This window comes from Botryllus schlosseri, chromosome 16 (assembly GCF_051294905.1).
Source record: "Botryllus schlosseri isolate E-star chromosome 16, Bs_hap1, whole genome shotgun sequence".
In the NCBI taxonomy this organism is placed as follows: Eukaryota; Metazoa; Chordata; class Ascidiacea; order Stolidobranchia; family Styelidae; genus Botryllus; species Botryllus schlosseri.
This window is the reverse complement of record NC_137251.1, coordinates 8,406,340-8,432,378: the sequence shown is the minus strand read 5'-3', so window position 1 is coordinate 8,432,378 and position 26,039 is coordinate 8,406,340. Positions and strand designations below refer to the sequence as shown.

At 40.5% G+C, this 26,039-nt stretch overlaps 3 protein-coding genes and 1 long non-coding RNA gene across 10 annotated transcripts in view; 2 read left to right on the top strand and 2 right to left on the bottom strand.

The window, feature by feature from the left end:
• LOC145459188 (uncharacterized) overlaps positions 1–9,746 on the top strand; it is a 38,029-nt gene extending 28,283 nt beyond the window's left edge. For 2 of the 3 annotated variants that reach the window (XM_080337822.1, XM_080337820.1), the window contains 15 exons: positions 270–392; positions 892–1,035; positions 1,108–1,199; positions 1,373–1,571; positions 1,636–1,782; positions 2,654–2,782; positions 3,284–3,385; positions 3,863–4,051; positions 5,172–5,341; positions 5,778–5,979; positions 6,236–6,399; positions 7,020–7,218; positions 7,553–7,720; positions 8,442–8,537; positions 9,013–9,746. In XM_080337822.1, coding sequence (XP_080193948.1) covers positions 270–392; positions 892–1,035; positions 1,108–1,199; positions 1,373–1,571; positions 1,636–1,782; positions 2,654–2,782; positions 3,284–3,385; positions 3,863–4,051; positions 5,172–5,341; positions 5,778–5,979; positions 6,236–6,399; positions 7,020–7,218; positions 7,553–7,720; positions 8,442–8,537; positions 9,013–9,090 — 2,202 coding nt within the window. In that variant the 3' untranslated portion in view covers positions 9,091–9,746. The remainder of the gene's footprint in view (positions 1–269; positions 393–891; positions 1,036–1,107; positions 1,200–1,372; positions 1,572–1,635; positions 1,783–2,653; positions 2,783–3,283; positions 3,386–3,862; positions 4,052–5,171; positions 5,342–5,777; positions 5,980–6,235; positions 6,400–7,019; positions 7,219–7,552; positions 7,721–8,441; positions 8,538–9,012) is intronic. The other variant, XM_080337821.1, reaches the window with a different exon arrangement.
• A 1,129-nt stretch (positions 9,747–10,875) lies between these two features.
• Positions 10,876–16,626, bottom strand: LOC145459191 (uncharacterized). 3 transcript variants are annotated; one of them, XM_080337827.1, is made up of 9 exons: positions 16,523–16,626; positions 16,241–16,365; positions 15,505–15,643; positions 14,355–14,592; positions 13,739–14,264; positions 13,574–13,653; positions 12,131–12,207; positions 11,311–11,404; positions 10,876–11,256 (listed from the first exon to the last, which is right to left on the bottom strand). In XM_080337827.1, exons 2-9 carry the CDS (start codon positions 16,354–16,356, stop codon positions 11,126–11,128), a joined length of 1,401 nt encoding a protein of 466 aa, XP_080193953.1. In that variant the 5' UTR covers positions 16,357–16,365; positions 16,523–16,626; the 3' UTR covers positions 10,876–11,125. The 3 variants fall into 3 exon arrangements, 2 of the variants coding, with proteins under 2 accessions (XP_080193953.1, XP_080193952.1); XM_080337826.1 differs by lacking the exon at positions 16,523–16,626 and having other exon boundaries at positions 16,241–16,513; XR_013921300.1 differs by lacking the exon at positions 16,523–16,626 and having other exon boundaries at positions 11,201–11,256; positions 11,311–11,425; positions 16,241–16,514.
• Positions 16,627–16,673: 47 nt separating this feature from the next.
• Positions 16,674–25,312, top strand: LOC145459189 (H/ACA ribonucleoprotein complex non-core subunit NAF1-like). Of its 3 annotated transcripts, none has more exons than XM_080337823.1 (12): positions 16,674–16,921; positions 17,082–17,345; positions 17,940–18,028; positions 18,092–18,188; positions 21,700–21,796; positions 22,218–22,300; positions 22,357–22,517; positions 22,597–22,733; positions 23,990–24,074; positions 24,390–24,463; positions 24,529–24,666; positions 25,017–25,312. In XM_080337823.1, exons 1-12 carry the CDS (start codon positions 16,760–16,762, stop codon positions 25,109–25,111), a joined length of 1,482 nt encoding a protein of 493 aa, XP_080193949.1. In that variant the 5' UTR covers positions 16,674–16,759; the 3' UTR covers positions 25,112–25,312. The 3 variants fall into 3 exon arrangements, with proteins under 3 accessions (XP_080193949.1, XP_080193951.1, XP_080193950.1); XM_080337824.1 differs by having other exon boundaries at positions 16,708–16,921; positions 17,079–17,345; XM_080337825.1 differs by lacking the exon at positions 17,082–17,345 and having other exon boundaries at positions 16,676–16,921.
• Positions 22,583–23,817, bottom strand: LOC145459192 (uncharacterized). The gene is made up of 2 exons (XR_013921301.1): positions 23,706–23,817; positions 22,583–22,837 (listed from the first exon to the last, which is right to left on the bottom strand). It is a non-coding gene; the product is annotated as an uncharacterized LOC145459192 (long non-coding RNA).
• Positions 25,313–26,039: the final 727 nt, after the last annotated feature.

The following is a 26,039-nucleotide window of genomic DNA, read 5'->3' as shown; positions in this document are numbered from 1 at the left end:
CATGCCTAAGGACTCATGTGTATAGCTTGCAGACTTCTTTGGCATTGGCGAAATTCACAGCTGAGAGGAAAGGTGAATTGTGCAATTTCTGAAAACCTCGTGTAATTGATATCTAGAACGTCAAATATTTTTTTAATCAATCGGTTGTGGAACCTAAAATTTAAGGACGTTAGTTATGATACATGATACCAAGTTTCGACGTTGAATCCTATCTCGCATGCGCATTCTGCAGAATGAAGGTTGTTTCATTTTTGCATCTCTTTTGGCAGGTACTCGCAGAGAGACGGGAGGAATTGAACAGGGTGAAGGAACAGACAGCGATTCAAAAGGACGAGATCGAAGCTTTGGATCGACTGATGGGGAAACGTAGGACGGAAGCGCAACTTCTTCAGGTGGATTTTATTTCCAACTTACCCCAAAGCACTAGGGCCTAATTGTTATCATATGCTACTGGGGTTAAATCGGATTATTTGAGATCAAGCACCAGAAAAAGCCTCTAAAACAGTTCAATAATTGTGCAACCGATAAAAGCACACTAGGTCAGAGTTAACTTACTACAAATTTTTACAATCTAAAGTACTCCAGTAGTAGCTTCTCAAGTAGATTTGGTCTTGGCACCTCATAGTTTAGTGATTACTGGACATGACATGGCTACTTTTGAAGTAGCAAGGTAAATCTCCTGGATCAATAAATGACTTTACAAACTGTGCAATTCTCGAAAATATATTCGATCACCATGATACGACAGACACAGCTTTAGTAGAAGTGGAAGTATTCTGCAAACAACCACTTGTGCACTCTGAAAAAGTGGAATTACTTTGTTGCTGACCACCTCTGGACGCATCATCTTTTGTCCATGCAAAGTCTATATTGTTTTGGAAAAATGTTTAGGACAACATCGAAGAGCATCAAAACGAGCTGGCCACCGTACTCCGAGAGGGCCAGACGGACGTGCAGGAGAAGCAAAAACTAATCAAACAATTAAAATCCGAGGTCGAAGAGCTCGCGAATCAAAGGGCCGAACTTGAAACGCAGGTAACACTTTACAAAACTCTTGTTCATACTAATGTTATGTTTGTTTCATGTTAACTTTATGCATACACTCAGGTGTCGAGTCGCAAAGATGAGATCACAAAATTGAGAGAGTTGAACGATCGTTCGACGGAAGACTTGCAAAATAAACTGTCGGAAATAAGCAAGTGAGTCGGTTACGGTAATCTCCTTCCATGAACTACGTATAACTTTATGTATGCTTGGTCTTTTAATCATCGAATTGGATTAAAGATTGTAACAAGTCACTTGACCTAATGACCATGGCAAGCGAGATCTTCAACAAAGGCTAGCGAACAATTCTATTTTCTAATCACCACAGGCATAAAAGCGAACTGAAGCACGTCTTGGAAATGTTAAAACTAGAACACCAGGACCTGGAAAGCCTGAGACAGCAGCACGAAAACAAGGTGTCGGAACTCGACAAGACGCAGCGTCACCTGCTGGACGAAAGATCGGAATTAGACAGGCTTCAGATGGAAACGCAACGGAGGGGCGCCGAAGTCGATCGGAACAAGCAAGTAAGAGTGTTGATGTTATAATATAGATTTGACTAATCGGCTAATTTATTGCATTTTTTTGCAGATGGTTGATAAATATCGAAGTGACGTAGATCATCTCACAACGGAAAGAAGTTCGCTTGAAGACACGGTCAATTCTCTGACGAAAGAGAAAGAATATCTGACCGAGCAATGCTCTAATTTAGAAGAGAAGTTTCAAACGACGAAGCAGGTGAATTTTCAAAGTTTCCATGAAAATAAAGCTATAAAAGCGATGTTAAAATCAAAAATCTAGGTTCATATTGACCCGGTATTATCAGATACAGATTCTCCTTGTTAGTTAGAAAGTGAATTCTGCACCCACTGGAATGCTGAAATTGGAATATCCCAATGCATTCTGTGTTAGGCTCCTTGTGGGTTAAAACAAGCCCTAAGTTTAAATCCAGTAAGGCTGAGTGCATAGATATGAGTTGCGGGCTAATCATTGATGACAGCCAGTAATGAGCTGTCCTGCTCCGCATGTATGCTGATTATGTTATCCAGCTCAGCTCCAGGTTGATCTAGGTACTGATCAAGCTGATTAAAGTATCGTAACGTACTCTAGCTACCTCAATTCATTTCCATTCCTGTAATGATGGCATATGTTAGTTCAATTAGTGCTCTCAGTAGTTGCGGTCAAATTTTGTAACCATAATTACCATACTGGTTTAAGGTTAGGTTGCCCTGTACCGTTACTGACTATGCTTTCCAAGCTATGACATCTCTGAGAACTTGTCTTATCCTAACAAGAGACACACAACCTCTCTGTGAGTTGAGTTTCTATGTTATATTCACCAGTTCCACAGTAGTACAGTACCGAATATAGAAGACCATATAATGCCATTATTATGTATAATATCCGTAATTAGGAACAATGAAAGGTGATATACTGCAAACCAGTTTAATCCACCCAACAAAATAATCGGTGGTCAAATAATTAATGATTATGACCTAATCTAAGCATCCATGCACTCAAGTCATCTGAGGTCAGTAATTCCACGTCACACGCTTTATCGTTCCATGGTGTCACTTGCTTTGTGTAACATTATGTTCTGTTTATACAGGCCGTTCTAGAAGCCCGGATCGGCATCGATAAATCCAAAGCAGCCTTGAATCAATTGGACAGAGATATCTCACAGGAAAAGAAGGAACTCAGCGAAACATCCCGAGAGAAATCAGCATTGATAAAAGAGGTGATGTTTTTTGTTATTCAACTTTGAAATCGGTCACTTACGATTCACTAAAATACTATTACACCGACATTGTCAATCTGATAGCATTTATGAAAACATTATTAGCTTTGAATAATGAAAAATGGCCCTGATCAACTGGGCATATGAGCTTGCGACACTTGAGCATATGGGTATATGTTACAGTTAAATTTAGGGTTAGGGTTGGAGTTAAGGTTATGATAAGGGTATATTTTGCCGGTGGGATTAGTTTCTGGCTTATAAAGTTCGACTGTGGCATGCTCGAGTATGAAAAGTATGTATAAGGCCCGACTGAATGAAAATGCAGCGCACATTTGAAGCTCAATATTTGAGGATAATTAGTTGAACTGTAAGGACGTCTTTCCCTAATTTGGTCCTGTCCGATCAGTATTTTAAATAAATAAGTTCATGACTCGGAGAAAACGAACATTATTGACCGAATTGTTTCACGATGTAACTGTAGACTCTTGTTACTGTCCGCAGGTAGCCCAGCTACGAAACTCTGCTAGAGATATCAAGTCTGAGATCAACTCTGGACGTACTGAAGTCGACGAGATTCAGCACCAGCTACAAACGTTGGAAGAGGTATTGTGCTGTATCCTTGTGTGCTGATGTAGGTGGTCAGAAACGAAGTACTTGCACTTTTCCGGAGTATTCGACTAGATTTTGTCTCCTTGCACTTCCAATCAAAGTGGTTATGTTTTAGACTTCTTCCATTTATACTTGAACAGCTTCTTAGTAAAACTACTTTTTTATACAATTTCGAAAATTAGAAATTAGTTTTGCTATAAGTTTACATCACTTTTATGAAAAACGTAATAAGAACTGCATGAAACAGCCATTACAGTAGATGGTGAATACATTTTCAAAGCTTGTCATCAGCCATTTTGTGTTACTTGCGAGACACACCTCGCGATTTCGAAAATAGCATCCTTCCATTAACTGCTAAAAGTATGCGACCCCTCCGTCAAATATACTTTTTGAAACTGCTTACATTTCCGACCGTCACCTTTTTATTCGAATCCGAAATAATTTATTTTCACCGCTGACGTTTTTTCGCAGGATCTTCGGGCTTCGACTAAGAAGCGCGACGAGATCATTTTGGAAGTGGCGGGGCTGAGGGAGGACGCGAAACACCGGTCGCATCAGATCGAATCCCTGTCGCAGGACCTCGTGCAGAAGCAAGAGGAGATTGAAAAGTTAACGCGGGTCTGTAACGAGAAGGAGATCAAACTGGAGGAAAGAGAAAGGGTATTTACGAGTTCTGGTTTCAATAGTATCGGTTTCCGCCGGAAACGGTTTAATCTAATGTGGAAAAGCATTATGTTTTGTTTCAAATATTTTTTTCACGTTACACATGCTGCATGATATATTCTAACTAGTCATGGCGCATGAAGTTGGATAAGATTTCGTAGGGTGCCTTTATTTTGTACATGCAAGCTAATGAAAAGCTAATTAAGCTAATGAAGTAGTAAGCTAATGAAAAGTAAGCTAATGATAAGCTAATTAAGCTAATGAAAAGCTAATTAAGCTAATGAAAAGCTAATTGAGCTAATGAAAAGCTAATTAAGCTAATGAAAAAGTAAGCTAATGAAAAGTAAGCTAATGATAAGCTAATTAAGCTAATGAAAAGTAAGCTAATGATAAGCTAATTAAGCTAATGAAAAGCTAATGAAGCTAATGAAAAGCTAATTGAGCTAATGAAAAGCTAATTAAGCTAATGAAAAAGTAAGCTAATGAAAAGTAAGCTAATGATAAGCTAATTAAGCTAATGAAAAGCTAATGAAGCTAATGAAAGGCTAATTGAGCTAAGGAAATGCTAATTAAGCTAATGAAAAAGTAAGCTAATGAAAAGTAAGATGATGAACTGGTGCCGTAACGTGAAACTTTTTAATCCGGCAAATTGGATTGTCACGATTAAAAGTTTTTAATCAGACGATTAGCATTCTGGATCAGCTAATTTTATGATCTCCGCCACAAAGCGTGTGCTTTCCAAAGTGCTTTTGTCGTCAAAATTGAGGTCGGGTGCAGGGGTGTATGATGTAATTGGCAGTTACAACAGTTACAGAGGCATTCATATTAGCGAGTGTCGAAACAGTGAGTCTCACTATATGAAGGAAGGCATGCAAAACAGGGAGGCATTCATGGTTACCACGCATTCAAAATAGGGATTGTCAAAACAACGAGTGACGTTATAGCAAGTTCATAACCACAAGACAAACTCAAAACATTAAGGACAGGATAGGAATTTTTGCTGATATGTTTGTCAAGCCATATTGATGTCTCTCTTTAGGCACTCGCTATATTAATGCCACAGCAGACACACGAGGCCTACTTTTCCCGCCTTGTTGACATTTTCGAATCGTTCTAGGAGCTGGGCAACTTGAATCGCGAAGTTGAAAGGGAGGAAGACCGCTTGTCGCGCATCATCGCGCAGCTCACCGCGGAAATGGAGCGACTCAAAAAGGATTTGAACGAGAGGAAGAACGAACTCGAGGAAGCGGCCATGCAACGGGACGCAGTCAAACGCGACATGGACAGGCGAGTGGTCGCACTTATTTTACTTCACCCGGTGGGAAGCGTAAATACAGAGATCGGCATTGGTCAGTGTTTGGCTAAAGAGCTGTAAATTCCTACTCAAGTACAAGTAGAAGTAGTAGCGATTTCAAATATGTGTCAAAACTACCTAGTGCTACTGGTACTACAAGTAAAAGTTGAAAATGAAAACTGGAAATACTGCATCTGGACACCGGTAAGCTATTAGAAATATATCAGTATTCCTAGTCTTGTAGTCGCGGATTATGGTTCTCCCTACTGTGTAGTGACGTCAAGGATAATGCCTACATGCTACATTATTTTTTCCTCTAATTGCTGATACCGATACTTGTTTCAAATATAATATCGATTTGATATTATTGGCCGGTCTCTAGTTATCGCCACCACCAAGTCCCGTCTAATTGTCCCTTTTGATTTTCAGGCTCGGCCACGTGGCGGATAACTTCAAGGGCGTCGAGGCGAAAGTGGAACAGCGCGACGCGCAAATATCCGCGTTGGAAGACGAGGTCGATCAAATGGAAAGGGACAAAGCGGGGTTGAAAGGACAGCTGGCGGCCGCCAAGGGAGAGATCGAGGCCCTCAAAATTGAAAGCAGTCACGAGCAGAACAAATTAACGCAAAAGGTTTGTGCTCCGCTATGTGCGGCAGTTCTTTCAGAGTGCTCAGCTGGTTTTGCCTACTTGTACCACTTGAGTCATTGTGTTTTTTGATCCAGTGTACTACTACTTGAACATTTACTAGGCAAAAGTACTTACTAAATTTTCGAAAAGTAGAAAGTACTTTGGGACATGATTGCATCGCTTTTATGAGAGACATTTTCTTGAAAACTCCATTGTTGCAATATTTTTCGACAGATTTATTTATTTTTACCTGTCGCAGATTGAAGATTTGCAGGAGGAAATTAAAAGGAGCAAGACCAGGACTGCGGCGGAGATTGCCGCCTTGGAGCAAGCGGCCCAGGATCACTGCGACCGGGCCTCGAGATTAGCGAACGATTTGAATAAACTCAGGGAGGAATTTATTTCGGCTAAGAAACTGTTCAGGTGTGTCAGCTTAATTCATGTTGGCGTTATGACTCCTTGACTGTGCATGAGCACGCTGGCGGTGGTTTATTCTCTCGCACATGAGTCGGATGTGCTGTCATTCCTGTCAATGAAATTTCAATGGCATTACAGCGCAGCATTTCAAAGCCTGCGTTACTCTCAATTTATCATACATACACTTGAATAATATATTCATATACAACTGAGTATTATATTCACATCGAAATAACCTAACACTCATCGGAGGTAATTGTCAGCAACTAGCAGAGATTTCAAAACAATTTTGTATTGTTATATCATATGATGTCGATGGAATAAAAATTCAAGCAATCAAGGCTTAAGCTCAATTTTTAGATTATACACGATCTTGTCCTGTTGGTACAAACTACGTTGGTGAATTTTGATAGAAGTTGACTCCGAGGCACACAGTGCATCGGGAGTCATTATCAGCCGGCTGGTCCTTTCTGCGTTAGCCCTTTCCATTGCCCAGGCATAGGTTCGCTGACCAGTGGCTGACAACCAACGGGAATCAAACCTACGCCCACTTGTCCGTGGGACCAGCAGCGTATCCATTAAGCTACTGTGCCAGCTACATATACTGAGATGCGATGTCTTTTCAGAGTGCAAGAGGAAGAATCGGATCGACAACAGGCGGAATTCGAGCGAACCCTCAACGACTTGAGATCGGAAATGAAAACCGCCAGCAAAAAGGAGGAATTACTCAATGACAATATCGAAAATTCACTCGTCTACCCAGACAATCATTCCACCGCGGTGTTCCACGACCAGGACCCAGCTCCACGCCATACCCTACGCGAGGTGTGCTTTTATATATAGTCAGAGGTGTTCAGTAACGAAGTAATTAAACTTTTTCAGAGTATTCAAGTGGGATTTACCTATTTACACAACTGGTTATGTTTTCCCAGTTAATACTCTTCTATTTAACAGATTTTTACGCAAAACTACCTACATTTTAGACTTTGAAATTTGTTTTTTGGGTAGTGTCTTTAGACACAATCTGGTCTTTAGTCACAGTTTGTAGTCACATGACTTCTGATAAATATTATTAGTGTTACTTTTATTTTCACCAGTGTTCACTCTTACAATAAATGAAATGATAAAATTCCGCCGACAGTTGCATTGGTATCTGCAGATTCAAAGATCCATTTCGCCGCTTCGATCGAAATCGCCGGTTTCCGGCTTCCGCAAATCTTCCTCCCCTTCGAGACATCGCCACGGCGATAATATTTCTTCGATGCAATTACTGAGAGAGCAGCTCGCCGCTCAACAAGAAGAGATGGCGTCTCAAATTCGAAGACAGGTGACACGCGTGCCACGTGTTGATTGATATTGCTAGGGGTGAATGCTCATGTTGGTATCTCGGTGGCGGTATTATTATTATCAAACCATTTTGTGTGGTTGTGATATTGGAGTGCATTAAGACGTTGCGAATCTAACGCAAATGTAGGCTATTTGAAAATACTGTTTTCTATTCCGAAATTTTTGTTTCAAAAATGTTAAGTGGATGTACGATTGTTCAGCTGACACTCATTAGGAACTAGTAGGGATATCAAAAGAAGTTTATGCATCAACAATCCTATCACCAAATATGTTGATATACACATTCGTTTTTTAATGCCGAAATAGTATATTGAGCTTAAGCGTTGTCTTCGCCTCGATTAGTTGTAATTTCATGCCGGTGACGTTGTATTTGGTGATACGATTATTGATATACACAATGCTATTTCCAATTCTTTACCAGCAGCTGACAATCACCCCTGACGAGTGTCAGCCAAAACTATTCAGGTTTATTTCAATATGAATATACTATTCATTTGCCTATTGAAGTTCTGTACCTCCAAGAGTTTCTTTAAAGTGAATGTCTTTAAAAACGTAACTCTGGAAGTGATATAGGTAAAAGCTACCATTCGTGAACTCACTTCAAGTAATTTGTCACCCATCAACATTTGGTTGTGTGTTACCTCTGCCCGGCCTTCTTCGCGTTTCGATAATATCATTATCGGTTGGTGATACATTTGTAGATGTCTCGACACCGCGAGGCATGGGAGGAGAGGAAAAGGCAGTCTGAAGGAAAACTGGAATCGTTGAGAAGAAAAGTCGATAACTTGGATGAGTTGGTATGACCTGTTTTACTGCCTGTGATATCTCACAATCTCAGAATGTAAGATTCCTGTGTAACGCCTCCGTCAAGATATATTTCTCATGGTGTTTAAACCTTTGATGTGATACTCTCAGAAGTTATCAGAGACGAAGTGTTTCTACTTTTACAGTAGATTTTGCATACTTGCGCTACTTATCAAGTGGTCATGTTTTGGACTGCTTTGGCTTCTGCTTAATTTTTTAGGCAAAACCACTTCATTATTTGAATTCCGACTCAGAAATGAGAAAGTAGTTTTGGGATAGGTTTGCATTACTTTTTGAGAGAAACTGGATGAAATAGCCGTCTATATTTTCGAAACCTATTTGCACTGTCACTAGTTATTTCGCATCAGTAGCAATGCTACATTTTGCAACCTCAGTGAATGAAATTATGCTGACACTATCCGACGCATCAAAGAATATTGTAAGGTTTTAAAATCCTGTTATTTTCAGGTCAGCAACACGTCGATGAATTCGTTACCAAGAAACCGAGATAATTCAGATGAATCTTTCCCGACAAGGGACTATTGAGAAGCATTGGCATTCTTGCTGCGAGCATAATGTTAAGAGCAGGAGATTTTTGCGGCACTTTCACAGAAATAGTGGGATGATGACAGACATTTGACGCCGTGAATTCGAGGATAGGCACCTCCTGCGATTAGTCAACAATCTTCCATATATGTTACACTTGTATTCACTTTTACGTGCCTTCATTCCAGTATAATGTATCTGATCACCTTTACGTTTCGTGGGAGATAGTTTCTATCATGTTACTGTTCAGATGTGTTTTTGCTTCTTCAAATTTTACCTTGTGGTTTGGAAATCCACCGTGCCTTGTGCCAAAGACTTGTAACCGAGATTTGGTGTAGCACTCATATTCTTCAATGTATTACCGACATAGCATTCACATCACACAGGATTTTCTTTACATAACTTTTCACTTGTGCCTTTTAGCGATATGCATAAAGTATAAGTCCGTCCACCAGATTTATGCATTTTCTACCGCATACGATATATTTACCGCGTTTAGTTCAATGTAATTGTAGATAAAAGGATTTTTATTCGATAACTATGATTATCAATTTGTGATTGGTATTGCTCAATATCTTTCGTTATGAACAAGCTTGTTTTACTGTTTGTATGTTCCTTTGTTTGCATCGACCAAGATTACACGTCCTTACATACAATCTGTTTATGTATAGCATAGCCATTCAGTTTACTAGGCCTACCTCACAATTTTGACTCAAGATTGATGAAAAACGTTTCACAAGTTTTTTGATTAATTCTGTTCAAGCCGTAATGATAGAACAGCGTTATGTTATATAGATATAGCCAAGTTGGTGCCTTGACATCACCTGCTAAATCAAGCATGAAGTGAAGAAACGTTAAGTGCCGAGATCGCGTAGTTCCACAGCTGCAACACTAATGGGTCACGAGTTCAAGTCTGAATTATAAGTGTCTGATGTTTATCTAAGCTCCTCCCACCATGTGATCTGTGCAAGCGGTATCTTAAAAAAGCCTAGAATGACAGTGGGCAGATCAGAAATCCTAATAAAGGACATTAGCTTGGAATACAATGACCTAGAACTCGAAACACCTGAGGAGATAGTTCATTTGCTACAGATATAAGCTATGCGTCGTATCCATTCCATACCGTTCTTGGAAATAGGCATTTGGTCGCGCATTTCGGCAGGAACCGGGTCTTGCTACCAGAGGTGATCAAAGTATTCAAGAAAGCTACCCAAGTAGAAGTAGTGACGCAGATGTCTACTCAAGTACGAGTAGAAGTAGTCCTTTTAAAAGCAGCCTAAAACTACTTCAAACGTAGTAATGACGTAGAATTTAAGTAAACGTAGAATTGACAGACTTTAAATCTACTCAAGTAAGTAAGTAGTTGTGAAAATGATCGTAATTCGTTCGCCTAGAGCCATAGACTGTCAAAAGCTGCAAATTGAGCTATGCGAAATGTGCAGTGCTTGATTAATATTGATGCATCCCAGGAGGTATAAATTTTCAACAGCATGAGCATTCGTCCGCATCATGGAAGGAAAAGGATATGGCATTGATGTGGGAATGCGATAATCCTGTTTTAAAGTAGTTCATTGCTTACCACCTCTGCTTGCTACTGTGCTTATTTTTCAAACGTCGAAGTCTGCGAAATGAAACGGCAAGTGCCATTGGGCAACCAAACGCAGTGCACTTCCCATGAACAGTACATATATTGTCAATGTGTGCCTTTATGATTTCGGCCGACTTCAAAACCGGCTTGCTAGTGAATTATATCACCAAGTTCTGAAATTCATAGAACCAACAGGCTTGAAGTTACAATGTTTATTGTAAATAATTGACTCCACGTAAAAAATATTGGTTGCCTTTGGACTTAGCCATAACTTATAACATTCAATTCACAGTGTTGCACAACCTGTCACAAAATCTTCCAATTGTTTGTATATATAGAATGACAGAATATCATGCAAATCATTTTGCCCGGAGACGATATTAGTAGGTGTCACAGTGTCTATGAAACCAGTCCTTGATGTGATGAGAAATGATGTCACCAGCTTCTTCATACTGAAAATTGAGACGTTGGACTTGTGATCCATTTTACCATCGCATATTCCTTATTCCCGCCTAAATAACTTCTACCAAATTGACATGCGAAGTCGGCCGATACCTTGTCTTCTTTTGTGGAAACTCCTAATAAAGATGTTTTGTTAAACACATAAGTGTGCAGGAAACGGATGCAATTACCGATCGAACGATGACACATCAGAGAACAGTGTGACGGCGAAGTCGATACAGCAGCGTCCTTGCTTTTTTTATTGCACATTGCCATACGCATATTCTGAATTCAAAGTATTTTCTTCTGTAGCGCAACGGCAAGTACGTTACATATTAACAATTGTGTCACCAAATACGCTCAAACATGTATATACCATTCTGCATTGCCGGAACTATGTACTATCCAATTCATCACAACAGACCAGGGGTGGCCACTGGCCAGATCTGTTACCTGGCGGAGCCGCAAGCCACGGAGCTTGGTATGTATATGTTCACTCAAAAAGAAACGTAAAGGCTACCAAGCAATTATTATTGCTATGTAGCGGTTTGAAATTAGGCTTACAAGTCGATTAAACAGTGAGGAGCAGCACCTTCAAGAGTTGGTTTGTCAAAACTGGTCGATGCTCAAGATCCACAAATTTTATCGCGGAATAAAATGACATTGTAACTTTGTAATAATGTTTCATGTTGCTAGTTTTTTAATGATTGCATGTTATTTGACTGGTGTGGAACACAGATTTACCTCCAGCATCATTGAATGCAAACTCTTCCTCCCTTTCTAATATTTCAAATGTTTTGGTTCCTGTTTTTTACTTTTTGCAATTATTTCTCTATGGCATTTCTGGATTCAACACTCCAATTTAATCTTGTATAAGTGCTCTTGAGAAAACTTTGGAATCGTTATGTAAATCGTAAGGCAAGAATCAATATGGAAAACAAAATGCATATCAGAAAGTATCATTTGCATTGGCACTGGAGTAGAAACGGTGTGTCCCTAGCCCTACCCTACCTTCGAAGCATTAATGATTGGCCTCTTGTCTTCACAGAAATGTTTGAAGGATGATCGATTTCCATTGTTTTCCAAACCTGAAACGCATACAAACTAAGAACTACATACAGAGAAGAATCATCATTAATCATCATTAGGGCGTTTTTTTTTGTTGACATGTCAAAAATTTGTCAAAATTGTTCATAAAGTCAAAACATTTTTGATGTCTTTATTTCATTTGTATTGTAGATTTTGCACTGCCGGTGAACGTATCATTTGATATTTTACAGCTTGTAGCTTACTTTATAGGCCTACTGTTGTAAACGGCTAATTGTCTGCTCATTTTGAATCATTAACGGTCAAATAAAACAAATAGGTAGTCATTGTATTATGTTCAACGTACCGCAATATCCTAAATGAAGAAAGACTTCTCGAGCATTGCATCATTCTTATATTGAGAAGCGCATGATGAAAAATTGTGATGTAGACAACATTGTCAGAACGAAGCAACATGGTGTGTCGCCAGCAGTGTACGCACAACTTGAGTGTGTCACCAGCCAACAACTGCTGCTGTTGAACGTCCTTGGCAAATTTCTTAGTAAGGACATGCACTTTCTACCCAAGAATGTAGGAAAGTATCTCCCGTTGTACTACAAATTTTTTAAATTATTTCCACCATAATACGTATTACAACCACTGGAATTCTTCATCGGGGCAGATTTCGTTAAAATACTGTTTTTTTATGTACAAAGTGACCTGTTTCTATGCTAAAAACGTTTTTCCAGGCCAAACTGCTTCGTTAGGACAGCCAGTGCCAACCAGAAATGTAGATAAGTGGTACAATTTGACATCAATTGGGAAAACACCTAATTTGCATACGTTGGGTCAAAATTCACTTTGTTTAGGTCAAAAAACGTCAAAATTTTGATTTTTTAGGTTAAAAAACACCACCCTAATCATCATAAATTATAAAACTGCACGGTTAGCGTAGTGAATAGCATTAAAGTTTGGATTAGTCTTGAATCGACCTCCATAAAAACTCTATCATACATAGATTATTAACTGTCACTAATTCGTCAAAGTTTCATCATATTTAACCTGCATAGCAAGCCGTATAACAGTGGTTCTCAAACTGAGGGGCGCGCCCCCCTTGGGGGCCGTAAGAGTTAACGAAGGGGAGATACGAAGCTGACGTCAACAGAAATTTTTTACCTATATATCATGGTTAGTTGTCTGTTTATAGTCCGAATTTCATATTTGAGAATTCTCTCATCAACTGTCATAACCTTCCAGGCCATTAAAACTAGCCGTTGGGATTGCCAGTATTCTGATTGCATCTTGTGATATGCGGCAAGGGGTAAGCGAAATTTTTCACCATGATAAAGGGGGGGTGTCTGAAAAAGTTTGAGAACCACTGCCGTATAACATCTGTAGGTTCAAGATAATGAGGCATTCAAAACTTACAATATGGAAGCCTCTTTAGCAAGTCAAGGCATGGTTGGCAAACGCTTCCAGACTTCAAGAATACTTCACAGTTTTTTGATCTGTAATTAGGCATATATGCGTAAAGGGATGAGAGATTGCTTACCGGGTATGCATATATCGCAGGCTAATTACATAATAAGTTACCTTGTAGCAATTAAATCCAAGGTTGGAGGTGGAGGAACTGTAGTCATGTCTGCATCACAGCTGTGAGAAATTTTGTAATGTCTAATAATGGTATCGTCCTGAAAATCGCAGCTTTCAACGTTAGGAATTCCGGCACACGTCTTCATAATAGACAATGAATGCAACACTGTTTCCAGAGTCGTTTTCCTTACATCGATTGACTCTAGCCCGGCACCTTTGTCGGTAAACCATCCATGAAACGCGGCATGGATATCCAGAGAATTACTTATTTTCATCATCAATTTTGGAAAACTGCCAATGTCCGCTTTGGTATACAACGCGATATGATCCTTATTAAACTTGAAATCCCATGACTTTGGCATGTACTGCGATGCGCTCCTTTTGATATCATACAAATGTTGATGGTATATGATTTGTCCGACTGTCTTGATAGATGCATCTACATCACTTGGCGCAGTTTCTACACTTTGGTTCGGAAGGTTAAGTCTGATAGTAGCACCAACTCTCAGCTGCAGTCGACCTCCTTCTGCAAATATATGAACATCGGTATGTGTCTACTGAAAGCTTGTCTGCCAACAGCAGCATAATAATCGTATATTAATTTATGTATGCTAACCTGATATGATGTCTTTGCACTGAAAATGCCTTCGACACACATACACAGAGTCCCGTTCATACATAGATTCTAAGCATTGGTCATCTCGAAATGTGCGTATCGTCTTCTCAAGATCCTCGGCCCAATGCAAGATACTTGGGTTGCAGAAGTTTCTTGTTGGCATGTGAAAAAGTGTTGGTTTACCAACACCCAACTTGACATCGCAATCAGGGAGGCAACAGCTTCCAACGGTATCGAACTGTGAAGAAGTGCATCACTGAGATTTTCTAGGAGAGAATACAATGGAGTCTCCCATAGCGAGTTTTAGTCAGCGGGCCAAATCCGACCCGGGATCTGAAAATCAACAGTCAGAAGAACAGAGATGCTGAAGTAGACACTGTCGGTACTAAAGTAGAAGTAACAAGTAATGTCATCAATTTCAACTCAAGTTGAGATTTACAAGTAAAAAGCAGAGTACTTGGCCTATTCTTGTCTAAAAATCTGAAAACTGTCAAGTAGAAGTAGTCTCAAATCATAACCATTTTAGGAGTGCGACAAGGCAAATCTACTTGGTATAATTTAAAAACTTCATTAGTGACCAACTCGCAGAAGAACAAACAATGTAAAAAAAGATAAGTTTTAAAGTCCGCAGAACCGTATCAGCAATGGCCGGAATGGGTTTTCAAATTTGCTCCGAGTGTGGAATTTTAGCAGGATTTTTCTGCCGGTATATAAAAAATTTAGCAGGACATCCTAAAATTTTTCGATCCAGCTGTAATTTTTCTGCCCCAAAATCTACAACACCTAGTTGATGAAAGATAAAATTCCAAAATTTTGAGCATCCGCCAATCAATGTCCATTCGCAAGCATCAAGCATACAAGCCGCAAATCAACATGCATAAATCGTAGGTGCGCAAATGCTATCAAAAAATACTTATCCACACTTAGATATGATGAAACAAATCAAAGTAAGTGTCAGACATGGGTAGTAGCCTGCGTATTGGGTATTTAGGCTACTAGCTGAAGGAAATGAACAGGCCTCTTCATGACATATCTTGAGTAGTCTGTACTGATTTTCATATCAAATTTGATGTCAATAAAATTTGTCTTGATGATTGTGACTTAAAAAGTTGTTGCCAACCAATTAGAAAAATTTTTATGGCATAAATACCTGTGATCTTTTCTCAGGGCTACCGCAATCAATCCTCTTTCCCTCATTCCATTTAAATCTGGTAGGTCCAGCGTCCTTGCCTGATGGAAAATGCCAGCTGCATATTCTCGTATTAGACGATGGCACAAACCTCTCTCTCCTAAAATACATTTCGAAAATCCAATTGTAGTGACTTATCTGAAATCAATGGCCATTGACTCAATTACACGGTGCTGGGACACACAAAAGTTGGTGTGTTCTCACTGACATGAGCAATAAGTGTTTCCATAAACGTGTCAATATTTATTGTGTTTCACATGATCACTGACTGTGCTCCCCACGTAACTCAATATATGCACATGCACATCAGAGGGTCACGCATATATTAAATTGATGCGTTCTTTAAATCAGCTTCTCAAATACCTTAGGTGAGTTTGGGTATTGACTTGACATGTAGGCTACTTGAGTCATGGGGCGAATAGGGCCAGAAACTATCTTTTATGTTTGAATGAGACTGTTAAGAGTAGAGATGGTCAGAGTAGTCAACATTGGTACTCAAGTACAAGTAGAAGTGACGACATAAATTCACACTCAAGTAGGCCTATACAAGGTACTCTACTCAAGGACTTGTGACCATTACAAGTTTACATTTGGTGTCATGGTGAGCACTGATTTGATGTGGGACCTACACCAAAGCACCTAAAATTCGACATTTGATAGTGTTGAACTCGGAGTCGAGCTATTATTTTCCTCTTACCTTATTAATTTCAGCCACTTTCTCGTGGTTGTCTGGCATTTCGGAAATCGATGAAAAGACAGGTCCGGATTTGTTTTATTTCTGTTATAACATTCCGGCACGCAACACTGTGGCATTTTGAGCGGCTGAAAAACAATATAATCCTTCCTAGTTAGCTTAAAAAATCCCAGGAACTCGCTGATGAGACCTCGAAGACACTATGGAACACCCACATGTGGCACAAATAACCCCACTACGTATGGAAATATGAATGAAATACAGGCAAAAACCGCAAACATTTACACTGGAAATCGTGCGATCAGAATAACATAGTCACGTGACTATTTGGCAAAACACAGCTTTTCTCGGCCACGCCGGGAGGTGCGAACACGTGTTCGTGAACGAAGAAGGCAAAAAGAGAAAAAGGATATATTTTCTACAAGCATTTGCGCACGTGGTTGGTATGGTAGCTGGTAATCAGTCAGACGATAAGCGGGCTGGACTTAGTGACACCCTGTTCCTTTATAAAGTCATATCAATATGGAAGACATTTTGGCAAATTATGGCGAGTGTGACGACTATCTATCTGCTGAAGATGAACTTTCCGGAAACAATTCGCCGAGTGGGGGTGACGCGAGAGAGTGCGAACCGACTACCCTCGCGTCCGTGGAAAAAACTGCAGAGACGACGAAAGTTTCCGATGTAAGTACTATATTAGCATGATGAAATCCACTGCTATACTGCTATAATTAATAAAATCAATCTTGTGCAAGTGCAATGTAACTTTGTTTGATAATCCAATCATTTAGAATTGTGTCGCTTCGATTATTAAATGCTATTTTTTATTTTCATGTCAAAGTAGCCATCAACATGCTCGAATTATCAAATGGAGGCTAATGTGACATCGTCTTCTCTGTCTGCCGAAGCATGTGATGATCTAGACTCGAATTGTCTAATGAAAGCTAATGTGACATCGTCACTGTCAACCGAAGTATATGATGATCCGGAGGCTGTTATCGATTCCGAAACCTCGTATGAACAGATAACCATCAAAGATGTGTCAGAAATGGAGACGAATATGTGCTCCGAAAGTATCTCTGAGATCACAAAAGAAAAAGATGAAGTGGTAACATAATTTGCTGAACTATTGTTTGGTACTGGAAGTTGTCGATTTGTTCTCATATCAGTGGTTTTGTATGTCCATATCCATTAATCTGTTGCAATAACATACCGGTGTAGTGTCAATAGTTCTAGTCGTTATTTCATGAACCAAATGTGTTACAATGATCTTTGCTGTTCATTCAAAATATTTTTCTGATGAGCCCCTTTGATGAAAGATCAAATACGTGGCGGCTGTGCTTTGTGCAAGTACATCCGCAATGACCGTGTCCCTATTGTCTCTTGACAGTTATATACTGTAGTTGTGCAGAAGTATCAAATGGGGTTGGATTTCTATCATCATTATAACTGCCTCGACTGAACTTTGGCCTAAGACTCCGTTTGAGTTGACCGTCATGACTTATCCGATTCAGGAGCCACGGGACGATGTGCTAGAAGTATAATTTTTATTGAATGAATTGTTCAAGTCAGACAACTCCAATGAATGCTTCTTAACGATCAAAACTAATTTTGTGTTCAACGCCCACTTTAGGTCTTCTTTGCTAGGCTGAAAAAAACATGTTCGCATTTGTTATATTTCAAGACTAGGGGTTCTTCTTAGGTAAAATCTAACAAAGAGGAGTCTGGGGACAGCGATTCAGACTGTGAGACCAGCAGCAGCTCTACATGTGAATCCAGTGATGATTCGTTGTAAGTTGAAACGGAAGACTTAATCTCATGTCGCCTTCTTGATGCGAGTGGTGTGATGTTTAGAGACATTGAAATCAGGAACAGAGCTGTGGATTTGGTTGAAGAAATCAATGCGCTAAAGAGCAACGAACCGAAAGTAAAAGGGGAAATACTGCCATCTGTGAGTGTTGAACTGTAGTAGGGGATGTTTATTGTAACATAACATTATAACTGATGTGATTTTTTTAACCTAAAAATCATGCCTTATGGTGGAAATGATTTAAAAAAAATTGTGGTCGTACCACGCAGGCGCGTAGCCAGGTGGGGTTTCGGGGGTCGAAACCCCCTCCTTTAGAAACGCGAAACCCCCTCCTTTTACGCGAAACCTTGCTCTTTTTAAATGACCGCTCTGACGCTGATACTCGGTTGCAATTCAATAAGTCGTATTATCAGTATTGCGCGCGGCGAATTAACGAAAGTCGCGGCCAATTAACGAAAGGCGTGTTGCTAATTAGCCAGATTCGTCCGTGCGCATTGCACTGCACAATGTAACGCGACACGATCTCCCGCTGAGATGATTGGTGAAATCGGGTCATTTATTGTCGCGCGTTCGGCAATCATTGCTAGCCTTATTTACCGCGTCTCCGACAAGCCTAATTCCGCTGGCTTGAATAATCACATCTGCAATAGGCGCTGTGCGCACGATATCGTCACTGGCCTTCACAATCACATCTGCATTGGCTTGGTGTGCATGTGCACGATATCTTTGCTGGCCTACACAATCACATCTGCGCAATAGGCCTAGTACTAAAGATATCGATAGCCGAACTACCGCGTCTTGGGCCTACCATGCTTTGGCTCCTATTTCTCGATGGCTTAGATCAGTGGTTCTTAACCTTGCCCACAGCGCCCCCCAGGGGGCGCTGGCGACTTCGAAGGGGGGCGGAAGCGCTCAGGGGGCGATATGGGGGGCGCTGGGCTCAGGGGGGCGGTATGGGGGGCGCTGGAGAAAAATGGCTTTGCAGTAGATGATTTGGTGATAGGACTTATCCTTAATGAGTATTCAGGGCAAATGAACACCGAAAACTTCGCTACTTATAGCCTTCAAAATACATAGGTTTGATTGTCCATGGGCGCCTAAATGACTGACACCGAATGTTCCTGTCTTGGCAATCTGAACCTCAGAAGACGAATTCCATCTGGCAGGGAAAAATTATATGTCAGTGAGGAAATACCAATCTGAAATTGGTGCGTCTTTTAGATTAGTACGATTGGGCGACAGGGATATTCCTGTTGGGCGATATCCCCGTTGAGCGATTCTATATTTTTTGATATTGCAGACAGGGGGTCACGAAATAACATCATGCAACGAAGTCATACCAACGGGCTCGCCCGCCCGAACATGTTTAATTATTAGTAACAGGCCCTACAGTTTTCAAGAAACCTCACAATGTTCGCGTCAACTTTTGATGAGTCTGCGCACAGTCAACAACTCACTGCGCTGACCCTTGGATAACAGTGCGTAACGACTAAAAAAAGGTAATAACTTCGGATTTGTTGTGCGCAACGTAGATTTCCTGTGCGCAGAGACCGTGTCAGCACTGCGCACGTGCGCAGCTTGGAGGGAACATTGCACCTCACTCAGCTCTACCGGTATATGTGTTTACATGAGCAGAGAGAGGATAAAAATTGATCTCAATTTACATGCAATTCCCGATGATATTGACCAATTTAATCATTAATTAGTGAAATTTTTCGCGCTTCGCGCGACTAGGCGAGCATAGCTGCCTCAGTAAATGGACACCCAATGTAGATACCTAATAGGCTATCAGCCAATAGCGGACAGCCTAATAGAGGTCTGGGAGTGAAGTCTCCCGGAAGTTTGGTTTATCACCCGATGGGGGCCCTGGACCAACGTTTTTTGTTTGGAGGGGGGCTGACGAAGTGCTGTTACGGCCCTGGTAACGAATAATTGTACCTGCGGGCACGCCCGAATATGTTTAATCATCAATTACGTGCCCTTTATTTTCCTATACAACAGCTCACTCAGTGCTACTGGTAAATCTGATTACGTGGGCTGAGAGGATGAAAAGTTTACAGCGAGTTATATATGTAATTACCACCTTTCCATTCATGCATTATAGAAAATTTGGTACCTAGGGCGACCAGGCCACACAAACTTTGCTGACCATCAAAATCACGATATGGGGCTCGTGGGGGCGAAGCCCTCAGAGGTACAGTTTATCACGCTATGGTTGCGCAAGGCAATCGTTTTTAGGAGGGTTGACGAAGTGCTATTACGGCCCTCCCTCTTACTCATTGTCTTTATCACATTCCTTGCAATATGAAGTTGGGGGGCGCTGGAGCACGATAATTTTTGAAAGGGGGCGCTGGAAGAAAAAAGGTTAAGAACCACTGGCTTAGATAAAATGCTATTAAGTATAAGCTGATTAGCGATTGTGATTAAAGAGTGACATCTCGTAACTGAATGACATCGCATGTCCGCAATCATGTTCGACGCGTGCGTACATGCGTAATTGATTTCCACTAGTCTTCAGTTATAGTCCAGTAGGCGTGAGTTATAAGAGGTAAGGTTTGAACCACCTGAAATCGGCGTCATTATAGCACATATTCCATAAAAACTCGTACATTTTTACTTGCGCAAATCGTCGCCGAGGCTACGTAAGACGCAAGACGCAATGATGAGCGGGCGTATTTAATTGTTGGACGCTTTGATAAGCGCGCGAATTTAATTGTTCAGCGCGTTGATAAGCGCTCGTATTCAAATGTTCGACGCGTGCGTATTTCATTGTTCACGACAGATCAGGGAGTCGCTAATTACCAGTACTTCCGGACTCGTCGACAAGATTATCATACGCCTGTAATCGTTATTTACGCATCGCATGTACTTAACCCTAATGAATCGATGCTACGTTACTAAATTCGGGAATCCCTTATTTTTCGGCTGGCTACGCGCCTGGTCCCACGAAAGATACTTTTCGACATTCTCGAGTAGAAAGTGTCTGTCCTTACTAAGTAGCTTACCAAGAATCTTGAAAGCAAGCGTTAAGCAGCAGCAGCAGTTGTTGTCTGGCAACACTGAATTTGTGCGTAGAGGCACACCGTGTTGCTTCATTCTCACAATGTTGTCTACATCACATTTATTCATCGTGCGCTTCTTGCAAGAATCAATGCCCACGTAGCCTTGCCTCAGTATATTGTGAACGCACCATGTCAACATATTTGTTTCATTTGACCGTTTACAATTCAAAATTAGCAGACAGTATGCTGCCTATAAAGGCCTATAAAGTAGGCTACAAGCTGTAAAATGTCAAATGATATGTTTATTCATAGCCTTTCTGTGGGCTATGGGTCACTGACAGTACAAACATCTACGATACAAACAAAATGCATTTTCCAAAAATATGTGACTTCGTAAACATTTTTGACCTAACGCTTAATTTTTTCATGTCAAAAAATCGCCCTAATTATAACATATGTACAAGGCTGTGCGGCAAGTTGTCAAGTGTCCTATTTGGTTATAAGTTGTAGTCATACTTGTTTAAGCGGGGATTCAGTAAGTCGGACCAGTCTGATGTTTTTCGTATTCAATGAATTGCTGTATACTGTTTTAATTACTCTATGTGGTAAGGTGCTACTGTAATCAATGTATTGAGGGCCATTTCATTCAGGAATTGCCGCCAGTGGAAGATCTGAGTATAGTCCTACCGCAAGACACCGTCCTTCAAGCTGTTGGCAAGATCACACAAGTCATGAAAGACAATTCTAGTATGTAACGTTATTACATGAGCTGGTAGATCTTGTAGAAGCAATTTTTACTACATTTTCATTAATCTGTCCTTACCGTAAAATTGTGATGTCACAATGGTGCTCATTCCCATGGAATAGTGATAATGCGCACCGGTCTTGGTGCGCGAGTATGGCCTAGCTGTGAAGATGGCTATGTTTGTTGAAGTTCTTGCCGTATATCTTCTTTTGTACGTCATATATATTATTGCCGTTGAAGAGGATGACGTCAAAGTAGAAAATTCAATTTCTGTGACTGGATCAGTTACGGATAACTTGTCGACGCAATCCGCCGGCCAATAACGTTGTTGAATGATTCGGATAATGTTATTTTGAGAGCTGAAAAGGACCTCTGCTTGTGCCCGTTTTGTACTTTGGTTCTAATGTTGATGTATTATTTCAGTTGTAATCCAGTCTCATCCGAACAATCCTGCACTTGATTTTGAAACTGTTCTGTTTTTATCGCACAGAAAAGCAATCGGAAAGGTATTTTGTATTTCACTAGAGTTGTAACTCTTTCTAATGTTTGTTTGTTATTGAAGGTCGAAGAGACGTTCGGTCCCGTGCCCAATCCGTACTACATCGTGAGATTCAACAGCGAGGAGCATATGAATTCGAATGGCGTTAAGCTCGGAGAAGAAGTATTTTACGCTCCCAAGTTGCAGGACTTGACAAGTTATGTATTTCTCTCGGCGCTAAGACAGTGAGTGATCACTTTCTGAACTTCTTTCGCTTGCGTATGCATTTTTAATATCTTAATCGGCATCGTTGTTTTCGTGTAGACTTCGTGGATCTGATGCGTCGTGGTGTAACGATGTTGAGCCTCCGCCATCTTGTGTCGATTATTCCGATGACGAGGAAGAGAAGATAGCGAAAAAAGCACGTAGGGCAAAGAAAGATCAAGGATCTGAAGTTCAAGGTAGCCTTGTTGTACTGTTGAATAAGACAGTGATACGTCAGCATATAAAATCAATTTTGTTATGATCGTGAGCCTGGTGACAGAACAAGTGGTCACTGTTAGTGCTCTCCCCCACGGGTACATATACTTTGTGAATGTCGCGCAATGTCTGCAATGTAGGTACAATATACGAACTTATACCGTGCAATATACTTATATGCAAATAATTATAACTGATATACTGGACAGATAGCAATGTCGATAATACCAGCGCAATGTCGATAATTCGACGCAATGTCAGCAATGTTGAATAGGCCTACACCCGATCTCGTCTGTTGTCATTCCATTAAGTTAATCACCTGTAAATTTTAAAACATAGGAATTTCACATTACATCCCCACCCAATACCATAGATATATATATTGTAAGGTATAAATTCGTATATTGTACCTACATTGCGGCGACATTGCTGATATTGCGCCTAATTATCAACATTGCGCCGGCATTGTCGGCATTGCGCTGGTATTATCGACATTGCGGCAACATCGACATTGCTATCTGTCAAGTATAATATCAGTAATAATTATTTGTATATAAGTATATTGCGCGGGATAAGTTCGTATGTTGCGGTGATATAACTGATATTGCGCCTAATTATCGACATTGCGCCGGCATTGTCGACATTGCACTGGTATTATCGACATTGCGGCAACAACATCGACATTGCTATCTGTCAAGTATAATATCAGTAATAATTATTTGTAGAATATATAAGTATATTGCACGGTATAAGTTCGTATATTGTACCTATATTGCGGCGACATTGCGCAGAATTATCGACATTGCTCTGGTATTATCGACATTGCGGCAACATCATCAACATTGCTATCGGTCAAGTATAATATCAGTTCTAATTATTTGTATATAAGTACATTGTACGGTATAAGTTCGTATATTGTACCTACATTGCCGACATTGACAAAGTATATGTACCCCTCCCCCACTTTATTCTTCATTGCTACTATTGTGTTATATTTTAGAGCCACAAATCTTTCGTTAAAGTGACATGTAAGCTATCATAAGAAATGTTGCAGTCTGCCAAAAGGGCACTTTTGATGACGTAATAAGCAGCCCTGATTTAGATTGGCAGACTAGGGTTATAGGGTTGTATATTGAACTAGAAGTGTAGCTGTGACGGATGGTTATTTTAGCTCTGAATGAGATAAGTCTTACAATTATATAGTTTGTGCTGAAATATTATTGATGTTGTTTCCTAGACAAAGTTCCCACAACATCTGGTGTGAAGCGTGATTCTGGTGGAAGGGCAGCAAGACCAAATAGGTGGCACAACGAGTCGCAAAGGTATTCCTACCTTCAGCTTGCTAAAATTCTTGTTGCTCAGCGATACCTGGCTCGATGATGTGAATTGTAGGCATTTGGACTGATCAGTTGGCTGTCCAAGTCTCACCCTGGCCCGATCGCGTGTCTGTCACTGGGACTTCTGGGAAAGAAGTTTTTTCTTTTCTGTGGTCTCTTTGCTTGATGCCGGTCTGGTCTCTAAGGGTGGGACTTGTCAGTCGTCTATGATTTGTTTCTGTTATCTGAGAGTTGATCGAAACCTAGCTACTGGGAAGACTGTGATCTTTCGTAGAATTCTGAGTATAGTTATATTTACAGGTTCAATGTGATGCCATATCCGAATCCTGAATTCGATGGCTGGAACGCTGCTGTAAATAGAATGTCAGCACAAGGCAAGTTGACTAGAGGATTCTATTTCTGAATGACGTGTTTATGGTTTGCTTTGTTTGCATTGTAGGTCATGCGACCCCGCCGCGACATCAGAATCCCGGTCCGCCGTTCCATCCGCAGCACTGCATGAATAGAATGCCAATGCCCCGGCCTTTTGATTCACATCCACCGTTACACTTTTACCCTGGCAATGATCACTTTTCAAGTGAGTTGATGTTGTTGAGTTGTGTTTAGCGTGTTGCTTTCTGGGTTGTTAGGGCCATTTGAACCAGACTATTTAGAATGCAAGTTCTCCATTCTCTGTATTTATATGGTGGATCACAACTGGACTGGTATTCAAAGCTATTCTTGCCAGTCTAGAATACATTAGTTACTAGTGTTGTGTGACCCTCTGCACACTAAGATGTAATGTTTCCCCTTGTCCTACCACACCAGTGTCAACCAAAATCCAAGTTCCCTGTGTTCTCGTCAGATTTTGCAAATACCACCTAGCTTGAAGCTAGCATTTTTATTGATTGATTTGAATCCATTTTAATAAGTTGCACTAATTCCTAGGGAATGTCCGACCTGATGCAACGTGGCAATATTATCCTCGGGACATGATGAACAGTAGGTTCTGCCAGCCTCCACCGCCGCCACCACCAACTTGATGTGAAGTCCCTGATGCCACGTTGATGATACTTTCCCGATGCCTCTTGTGTGGCATTTCCACACAGATGACTATGCCATGCTTCTGGCAGGCAGTGCTGGCACTGAGCATGCTGCGTCTGGGGAGAATGTGCCTTGCCTGCACTTCGTTTGCGGTCCTTCATGTATCGAGTATGCGGAATAAATTTCAATCTCTTGAGAAACATGTTGAACATATTATCTTTTTGTTCGTGTGCTAGGCAGGGTTGCGAGTACTACGCCTGTTTTCAATTCGACTCCTAGTCATTCACCGAAAGTGATTTCACACCTACCCTGGCTAGGTAGCGTCTCTATCCGTTTTGAAAAACTTATTGAGCTTCTACGCCTCGTTACGACAATAGTTCTTTGACAAATGTTACACATTGGTTTTGCATTTATATATGAGAAAGCAAATTCATTTTTCCACATAGTTACAAACCCAGATTTTGCCGTTCCTTGTTCTGTTTTTTCAAACCATTCGCGTTGTGTGAAACACTTTTTAAAAGTGTACTACGCAGCGGGATTCTCTTGAACCAGAGCCCTGACGAATACAGGTTCAAAACAATACTCTAACTAAAGTCAATAAGTCAATATTCACACCAAACAGAGACGTCACGATAAGAGATCTAAGTAGCTAAATCAATATGTAACAATACGGTGCCAGTAGTAGTAGTTGCTTTCATAATGAAAGATGTCGCGGGTCGAGAACCCCTGGCCATATTAAATCGCGCGAAGAAAATTTCCCAGTTGAATAAATCTCTCGAGAAATACTCTATAACCGTGGTTCCCGAACTTTTCAATAAATTAGCGAAAAACAGTCCCTTGGGGCATTCTTTTAATGACTCACGAAATCAACACAATTCTCAGTTACATCGTCACAAGTTTTATCCGTTTAAAGTTAATTAATTGGTA